Genomic DNA, 9,824 nt, shown 5'->3' with positions numbered 1-9,824 from the left:
GAGGCGCCTCGGGTGCAAGGGCTGAGGAGTCTACGCAGCGGAGCTGGAAGCGCCCTCCAAAGGAGCTGGAGGCGCCTCGGACGACCTTGGAGGTGCCCTCAAGGATATTGGAGGCGCCCTCAAGAGGATAAGCTGTGGGAGTTGCGGATCTTATCCACGTTGTGGATCCGGGCCTTTGGAGGCACCCTCAAGGGCTTGAAGGCGCCCTCAAGGGCTTGAAGGCGCCCTCAAGGGCTTGAAGGCGCCCTCAAGGGCTTGAAGGCGCCCTCAACGGCTTATATCAGCTAGTCTCGACCAGCAGCTTGAAACAACACTTTCTAAGCAATCTTTCTTCAGCGCACTGCTAACGAGACGATCCAGCTAAGCTACAACAAGACACTGACGACCAGAAGCCTTCAGTTTTACAATTCGCTTGTGTCGTTATAATTTTTAGTACAGATTAATTGTAATATTTATTTGTAACCTTTTGCGAGATTATAGTAAACACTCAACGAGCGTGGGTCTTGGAGTAGGAGTCGCTCCAGGCTCCGAACCAAGTAAATCTTGGTGTTTGGTTGTTTGCTTTTATTTCCGCTGTGTTTACTCGTTAGTTTTCCGAAACGAAAAGTGAAAGCCACAAGCGCTATTCACCTCCCCCCCTAGCGCTTTCGATCCAACATACCACTCTTCTAAACCAAAGAGGAAGAGTGGAGAGGACGTCCCTGGATGATGATAAAGGGCTTCCGGATCTTCTCTTCTAACCTGAAGAGGAAGATGACTGGATTTGATGGAGGGACTACCGGAAGCGATGGAGGAGTTGCCAGAGAAGCCCTTAGATGATGAAGAAGGAAAGTTCGGTTGGGTGAAGGAGGTGGAAGTAAGAAGTTGTCCTCTTCATAATCCAAGAGCCTTGTCTTCTCCGACAGCTCCTCTTCCATCCGAAGAGGGAGAAGTTTCATCCGCAATCTTGATGATCTATTCATGTGTTGTGTGTTCTTTTTGTTTTGTTAAATGTTGAATACTTGTATTAGAATTGATCTCCTATGGTTAAGTTTGTACATACTTGGTTTAATTTAATTCATGCTCACATGGTGCTTGGTGAAATGCTTTTTTCATTAACTAGGCTTTAGTTGATGCATTTAAGTTGTTTAATTTCTTGCAATGCTTTTAATTCTTGTCATGTTTTATTTCATTTGAATGTCAAAGTTAAGATTGTTCTTCATTTGAATGCAAGTAGATTAGATTAGATTATATTTTGTTGCATGTTTAGTTTCGTTAGATTCTTACTGTATGTTGCCTTTAATTTTCTGCAATCATAGTTAGTTAGGTTAGTTTTCATTACTTGCATTGCTTTTCAATTAGTAGTCTTAGAATTAAAAGATTCAAACCCCCCGTTACAATATCAAAAACCCTAAAACCACAAATAACATACTATTAAGAACTATCATCCTGTCGTTGGGTGACGACGCAAGTCATCCCTATGCTATATTAGCTAGATGAATTCGGTAGATTAAATTAATTTATTTGATACCTTATCATGACAACACAAGTTATCAACGGCCGATGCAGTAGGCGTTCATTGACGGTCCTGCCATCACTTATTGCCATATACAACACTGGACATATTCAACATGCATTTTAAGTAGCCCAGAGTTAACTAAAATCTGGTAGAGTAACATCAAATCGCCAACAACTAAAACTGAAACCTTAATTCCATACGTCTATGGTCCATAAAATTTCCTTCACTAAAAGTTGCAGGTTCTGACAGTTCCCAACAATAAATCCGGCTATTTTTTTCCTCAATCCAAAACCAGGATAGGTACATGCCTGATTACTAACCAGACAGTGTGAAGCTTAAAAACCGATGCTAAAACTCTGGAGGACTCTGGCCGAGAAGAAAAAGTCTCCAGACCATAAGAGAAACTCCAGTACAATAAGAAAAAGGAAACTATTCGATTCCCTTTAGGTCAACTCGGAGAACAAGAAGATAAAAACAGAGAGCCGCTCACCTCAGATGGCCGAGAAGACTCTGGAGGACTCTTCCATTACGTGGCCGAGAATAAGAAGTCTCCAGATCATAAGAGAAACTCCAGTACAATAAGAAAAAAGGAAACTATTCGATTCCTATTAGGTCAACTCGGAGAACAAGAAGATAAAAAACGAGAGCCGCTCACCTCAGATTAAACACACTATGAAACTTCGGTTACTGGATGAGGATCGTATATCCTTCTGCAAATCGATAGTGAGGAAAGCAACAAACTTTAACCACAAATCCCTCAGGGAAACCCCTCTTCCATCCAAAAACGCTAGTAAAAGCTAAAGGAAAGAGAGATTCAACGGAGGCGTCTTTGTTACCTGGAAGGACGAAAGCAGGCGGAGCAGAGTCGCTGGAGGAACCCTAGAGGGACAGCCAGAGCGACCAGCAAGAAGAATGGGAATTGGGAGCGAGTGACGCGTGCGAGGGCGGATGGCCGTTGGGGGGTGAAAATAAGGGTGAGATGGGGACAGTTTGGTACTTTAAGCGGTTTACCCAGTCGATGTCGTCAACGGCTAGTTTGTGTGTTATATGAAAATAAGATTTCATTTTATTTTATCTGTGAAAATTTCTATTTTAATATTAAAATAAATAATTTAAATTAAATTATTTATATAATAATTTTATTCAAAGTTGTTATCTTTATGCCAGTTTCGATAAAATTGGTAGATTAATATTAAATTAAATTTGATTAAGTTAAAATATTTTTAATTAAAGTAAAATAATTTTAACTAAGTAAAATATATATAATGTTAAACTGTGGTGACTATAGTGTTGTATTTTAAAAAATAATGCTATTACGACGTTGAATTTTAAAAATCCACATAGTGTTAATTTTTAAATATTTTTTAAAACCAACACTACAGTAATACTGATTTTAGAATTTATAAAATTAATTTTTAAAATATAACACCAGTTGATTTTGAAAAATTAACTCTATAATAGTATTAATTTTTTAATACAAAATCATAGCAATGGACTAGAGTAATAAAATAAAAAATAAAATTTCCTTTTAAGCAATTTGACAGGCAGGTGTGTCTTCTAAAAAAAATTTCACAATTTCAAATACATCGTCAATTGCTTAAAGTAATTTATTTTATATTATAGTAATTTTAGCAATGTTACTAAAAAAATAAGGGAATGAATGAGAATCATTAATTGCTATTGTTAATATTTGGGTTATAGGAATAGGAATATAAATAAGGGAATGAATCCTTGAAATTGGGTAATAACTCATTCCCATGTACCTCCCCTTCAATGAGCCATTACCCTATTTTCATCAATCAAAATATTCTCTTATTCCAAAAATACCCTTGACCTAAAACTAAAATTTTCTCCCTTAATATCAAATATCAAAATTTATTTATTTATTTTTTCTTCATATCACTTCTCTCTTCTTGTTCTCTCTCATCATTTTATCACACACTTTCTCTCTCCTATCACACTCTCTTTCCTCTTTTTTCCCATTACATTTTCTTTCTCATCATACTTTCTCTCTCCTCAATCTCTCCCATCACACTCTCTTTTCTTTTTTTTCTCATCACACTTTCGCTCTCATCACACTTTCTCTCTCCTCAATCTCTCCCATCACACTCTTTTTTTTTTTTTTTTTTCTCTCATCACACTTTCGCTCTCATCATACTTTCTCTCTCCTCAATCTCTCTTATCACACTCCCTCCTTTTTTTTCCTCAACACACTTTCTCTCTCATCATCTCTCCCATCACACTCACTGTTATCTTTTTTTCTCATCACACTTTCTCTCTCATCATACTTTCTCTCACCTTAATCTCTCTCATCACACACTCTCTCTCCCCTCATTTTTTCTCATTACATTTTCTATCTCTTCATCCTCTCCCATCATAATTTCTCTCACATCATATTTTATCTCTCATCATGCTCTCTTCTATCACACTCTCTTTTCTCATTTTCTCTCATCACACTTTCTCTCTCTTCATTCTTTCTCATTACATTTGCTCTCTCATTATACTTTCTCTCTCATCATTCTCTTTTATCATAGTTTTCTCTCACATTCATCTTTCTCTCACATCTAATTTTTTTTCTCTTATTTTCCTTTAAGGATAAAAAAGGAAATATTGATTTATTCCGATAGAAAGTATACAACTAACCAAACATTGCTTTTAAGAGTGATATCCATGCTCATACCCATTCCCATTCCACAATACAATGATTCCCATTCTGATTCTCATTCTCATGCTCATACCAAACGCCCCCTAAAATAAAAATATTTTAAAAATAAAAGTATTGTTTTAATATATATTTTTTAATTTGTATGTTTTTTAATGACAAAATTAAATAGTGCCTTTTGTATAAAAACGATGATTTTGCACTGAGAAATGGAAATGTAGCAAAATGCCTTCTCAATTTCAGTTTTAACAAATTAATAAATATTTTTTAAAATTAATAATTGATCTAAAAATATTAAACTGATAAACCATTCAGGTGCTTTTCAATTTAGTTTGATGACCTATAAAAAATTTCTGTTAAGCTAAATGATCATATCTAAAATTAATTATTGTAAGTTAAATAACTATTGTCAATTAAAAAATGATGATTTTAATATATGTAAATAAATTATGTAGGTTTTAGAAAATACATTATTAAGAATTTGCTTGTCTTTAAAAAATAATAATTATAAGGAGAAGGACTATTATTTCGAGAGAACCATCCCCATTAGGTTTTAAATTTTGAGAATATTAAAACAAAAGACAATTTTGCATTGGCCTCTCGAGCATAATCAATACAGCTTCAAATAGGAGACACAATCACGCAATTGCTTCTTCAAAAGGATCCACCATTAACCTCATTAATAGAATTATAAGAGAGTTCAACATCTTTTTTTTTCTTACTACATTCTGTTAAATGAAAATGAAAATCAAAACCAAGTTCATAAAGTTAACCGTGCAGTGATATCTTATCTGTAGCATTGCCAAAGGGACATAAGGATAAGAGTATAAACGAATCAAGCCACTGATGAGCCATATTTTAAACTGAACTCAAGCGGTAGAGCCAAACTTGAACTATTTAATTTTATTATGAGCTGAGCTCGAGCTTAATAACTAAAACTCGAGCTTAAGAACTAAAACTCGAATTGAACTCGAGTTGAGCTCGAACTTAGGGATAACGAATCGAACCCGAGCTCAAATCTCTTACTATTCAACTCAGCTTGGCTCATTTACAACCCTATCAAAGGTCAATCACAATGAATACTAATAGTCAGGAAGTAGGATAAAGGTATAATGATAATTAGGGATAAATTCCATGCCCAATAAAAAAAGTCAAAGGATTTAGATAATTGGGTTCCAATTCGAGGTGATGAATTATCTCCTTTTGTAGGAGTTCAAATTAGGCCCGATGGCTGGTCTTTCTTCCTTATAAGGCAGTGTAGATGGGTCAGCTAAACTGGGCAGCCTTTGGACGCCCCCTTTCCCTCTCTTTGCGTTGGGGCCAATTAACTCTATCATGTACTTCCAGCCATCTACAGGCCGCCTCCTGCTAAATATATGAGTTTTGATGAAGCTAGCGAGCTGCATTCCAATACATAGGAAGCATTTAATGTTAGCGTACTCATGGAATTTCACCTTATGTAAAAACATATTATACTCAGGATACACTAGCTAGTGATTGCCACACCTGAAATTTGCTGAAAGCTATCCTGCGCTCGAATTCTTGGAGGAGAACATCCTCTTCTCTTTGAGATATTTCCCATATATTTCCATCTCGGCTCTTGGATGTTGTTTCCCAACCATCAGGCTTGGTTTTGAACTCTGTAGTACTAGGAATCTTAGAATCATCCTGTCCAATATTCCCGGAATCAAAGATCCTGCACGAGGTAACAGAATTTCAGATGCAACCTAAGAACCTTCCAAGATAACATGAAGGAGCATTGTGCGAAATGAAACATTCTAAAGAAATAACAAGCTAGTCATATTTCCAGCAATACTTCAATGGTTAAAAACAGATTAAACAGCATCCTAAGAAAAAAATATACTCAGCTGACCACATTGATATGTTGAATTCCAACAATCTGGCTTCTTCTTTGCCAACATTGTTTAGAGTTTTTTTGACTATCAATTCGAGGATAATTGAAGTTTTCAAATACCATCCATGGCATAGATGGATTACACGTCTTGTCATCTTCCTGCCTAGGAGATGGGAATGAAAGTATCACATGTTCTTTCTCAGCTATGCCTCAATGCAAGAGCTAGCAGTATGATTCACATGCCCTTTTAACAGCTATGGAATACCTTCTCTCTACAACTAGAAAATCATCAACTTTGGGAGAGAATAGAGATGAGGGTAGCTTTTAGTTGTCTAAAAATAGAGATTTTCCTGGAAAGCCTCTGCTAAATAATGACAGAAACTGGAGGAGTGGTATGATTCAAATTCGTAGTATATTAAATTACAGGTTCATATCTCCAAGGAAGAAAGAACAAGTAATATTCTTGTTACATCATCAATCTGTCTAATATTAAAAACTAGATAATTAAAGATTTTCAAAATTTAACACTGCCAAGTAGTTTTTGTACTTATCTAGCTTCCTTTGAAATAATAGTGGCTATCCTTCATGCCACTTTATTATTGTCTTTGATAGAACTTAGAAGGAATAATTGTATGATGGTGTGAATTTCATCCTAACCCAGCTAAACTGGTTCATTTCCTTCGATGAAGGGGTTTACATTTCTTAGCATATCTTTCTTTTGCAGTAAGGGCAAGAGAGCTTCTAGACAAAAAAAGATGCAGACAGTTACCCATACACAATTAGCATGTGTAATCCTTAAACTATTAAATTCACAACTTTCCTGTAACAGATCCATATAAGAACAATTCCAAAAGTCTCTGAATCATATAGAAAAACAGTAAACTTAATTCTGAAGAAGTAGATCTGAAAGATTCCGTCAAGGGAATTCTGAACTATTGGTGACCAATTGTCTTGTAGGAAAACATGATTTCAAGAAGTTAATGTTCAAATTCAATCTCCATAAACTAGACAGCATTTACCGAATTAACTTACTCGGAGCATGAATCGAGAAGGCGATCAAGGTCGTCACTGGCATTGGAACCACCCAACTTGGCCTCCTCCAGCTTCTCTATCTCCTTCATCCACAGACCAGCATGTATTCTCTGCTTTCGAATCCTATAATCATATGCAGTCTTCTTCTCGACGACACCTTCCGCTGGCTCCACCAACTGCGACCCTTTCTGGGAACCCCTAGCACCGCGGCGCTCATTCCACCGCTCGTTCATCTCCGCAACGAAGGCCTGGGTGTCAGCGTCAGCCTCGATAGGTAGATCAACGTCGTTGGCAGAGGAGTTAGCGGGCTCCCATGGGGCTCGTTCGCCAACTGGGGAGAGATCGTCGGGGAGCCAGGCGGTCTCCCAGGCGTCGTTCCACTGGTCGTCTCCGCTGGCAGAGTTGAGGGAGGAGGGTCGAGATCGGGTGGAGAGAAGTTGTGGCGCTGTGAGAGATGGAGTAGAGAAGGGAAGAGGTCTTCGGAAAGCGGAGGAGAAGAGGCGAGTCCGACAGAAAGAAAGCATCTTGGTGATTCGACGAAATGTTTGAGAGAATATGTTTAAGCGAGGGCCATTTATCGTTTGGGTTTAGGGTTTGCAAATACTCACTTAAATACTGATAAATCAACTTGAAGTAAATTCAATCTATTAATAGCTACTGTCTCAGGATATGTAGAAATGATCAGGATGGATTCTGTGCAAAGTCGATGAAAATATATTTCTATGTATCTGTTTAATTTTTTGATTTACCTTCCACTGGTGGTGCTAAACTGTCTGTTAGAATCCATCTATTTTTTTTAAGGGGTGGTATTGAAATTAGACTTTTAATGACTCTGAAATTTAAAAGTTTAGAGGTATTGAAATTAGAACTCTATATAAATTTAGTGATATTTAAAATAGATTTTTTAAGAATTATAAAAAATCATATGGTATTTAAACTTAACTTTTAAAAATTCCATAAAAATTTAGAGGTATCCAAAATTACAATAGATTTCCAAGGATTCTTAGAAAATTCTTTACTATAAATTTTAATGCCTTAGGTACCACCATAAAAAGTTAAAAATTATCTTCCATTCAACCTAGAGATTTTGACCGCTTTTAATCACACTAAACTCTCTCAAGACGTCTCTAGAGTTCTCTCACGATAAAAAAAAAAAAAAAATCTCCTCTCACAACCAAAAAATTCTCTTATTCAAAGATATAATTGGTGTTGTTTCGATTATTCATCTACAATTTTTTCCTATTGTTTCAATTGTTCGCCTATATATCTATAATTTTTTCCTTCCCGATTGGTACCGTAAACTTATATATCTGCATTAATCATCTTTAACAATTGGTACTGTTTCGACTGTTTGCCTACAGTCTCTATCATCATCTCTAACGATTGGTCGACGTAAGTAGATATTGAATTACTATTATATGAATAGTGGAGCAGAGTTTTTTGTTTGATTCCATTTTTTAGTGGGTATTCGATTTTATTTTTTATTTTATGGAGCACAATTGTAGAAACTTCGTGTAAAATATTCTTCTTTTGTGGTTCATAGGTGGTTGTTTTTGCATCATTCTAGCTCAAAATCGACTTTGAATGTTGCTGGTTTTGGATTTATGTAATTTAGGAAAAATAGAACAGTTGCTCTATGTTCTGTAGTTTCCAATATTCATTTTAGCAAAGAACAAAGTGTTGGGGCAATTTCCCTAGGTCAAGGTTGACCAATTTGGCTAAGCTTGAGTTGAGTCAAGCTTGAGTCAGGATTTGAGTTTTGATGTTTGATAATATAAGGAGATTGCTGGAGTAATCGTCCGGTTATGGAGATGATCAAAGGATTGACCAGGTTGATGAGAATACAAGTCAAGCAAATCAAGGTTGACAGGAGACTTGACTGAGAAAGTCTTAACTGGATGTTAGACATTTGAAAAGTCCTGCTGAGGAGCCAGGTAACGGGAAAGTCCTAGTGAGGAGCTAGGCAAGGGAAAGTCTTGGTGAGGAGCCAAACAACGAGAAAGTCCTAGTGAGCGATTTAAGTTTAAGGGGACTTTAAAATTAGATAAACTTAATGACATGATTATAATCCTATAGTTCAAGCATGTAAAAATCAAATTACTTTTTGTTAACAAATATTTAATTTTCCAAGCATCTTGCCTATTTTGGGGTTTTAAATATGGTAGTCTTATGTGTTGTAAGAGATACATAATTAATATAATGTAGAATTAATATGATTTCAAGTTTAATGTATTAATGATAGAATTTAAATTGAGTAAAATTTGTGTTTGTTAATTGATTTGAATTCAAGTTGAACTTGAATTAAGTATAAATCATTTTTGGATTAAATTAAGTTAAATTAATTGAATTAAATTAAATTAATTATAAGGTAATTAATTTCAAATTAAGAAAAATTTCTTTTGATAAATTAAATTAATTAAATTCAGAAAATAATAGTTTAGATTGAATTTAAGGTTTCAGAAATTAATTCCAGTTTTGGAAAATTAATTTAAGTTTTAAAAATTAAGTATAGTTTTGAAAAAAAAAATTAAGTTTGAAAAATAACTAAATTTTGGAATTTAATTAGAGCTTTAAAAATGATTTAACTTTTGAAAATTTAATTAAGGTTTTGAAATTTAATTATAGTTTTGAAAAATAATTATAGTTTTGAAAAATGATATAAGTTTTGAAAATTAATTTAAGTTTTGAAAATTAATTTAAGTTTTGAAATTTAATTAAAGTTTTGAAATTTAATTAAAGTTTTGAAATTTAATTTAAGTTTTGAAATTTAATTATTT

General features: G+C 34.8%; 1 protein-coding gene across 1 annotated transcript; it reads right to left on the bottom strand.

Annotated features, from left to right (window-relative positions):
• Positions 1–4,895: 4,895 nt before the first annotated feature.
• LOC122045458 (protein GAMETE CELL DEFECTIVE 1, mitochondrial-like) lies at positions 4,896–7,616 on the bottom strand. Its single transcript, XM_042605684.1, has 3 exons — positions 7,048–7,616; positions 5,667–5,856; positions 4,896–5,560 (listed from the first exon to the last, which is right to left on the bottom strand). The coding sequence occupies exons 1-3, from the start codon at positions 7,569–7,571 to the stop codon at positions 5,354–5,356; spliced, it is 921 nt and encodes a 306-aa protein (XP_042461618.1). The 5' UTR covers positions 7,572–7,616; the 3' UTR covers positions 4,896–5,353.
• Between the last annotated feature and the right edge of the window lie 2,208 nt (positions 7,617–9,824).

The sequence above is a fragment of the Zingiber officinale genome, chromosome 2B (genome assembly GCF_018446385.1).
Source record: "Zingiber officinale cultivar Zhangliang chromosome 2B, Zo_v1.1, whole genome shotgun sequence".
NCBI lineage: Eukaryota > Viridiplantae > Streptophyta > Magnoliopsida > Zingiberales > Zingiberaceae > Zingiber > Zingiber officinale.
This window is presented reverse-complemented; position numbering and strand designations above follow the sequence as displayed.

What these genes read in the sequence shown, in the direction of transcription:
- LOC122045458 (XM_042605684.1), bottom strand. Translation starts at nt 7,571, where the DNA reads ATGCTTTCTTTCTGTCGGACTCGCCTCTTCTCCTCCGCTTTCCGAAGA. An exon ending in CTTCTCGATTCATGCTCCGA is followed by an intron (nt 5,857 to 7,047) that starts GTAAGTTAATTC and finishes TACCTCGTGCAG; the next exon opens with GATCTTTGATTCCGGGAATA. An exon ending in TAGCTTTCAGCAAATTTCAG is followed by an intron (nt 5,561 to 5,666) that starts GTGTGGCAATCA and finishes ATTGGAATGCAG; the next exon opens with CTCGCTAGCTTCATCAAAAC.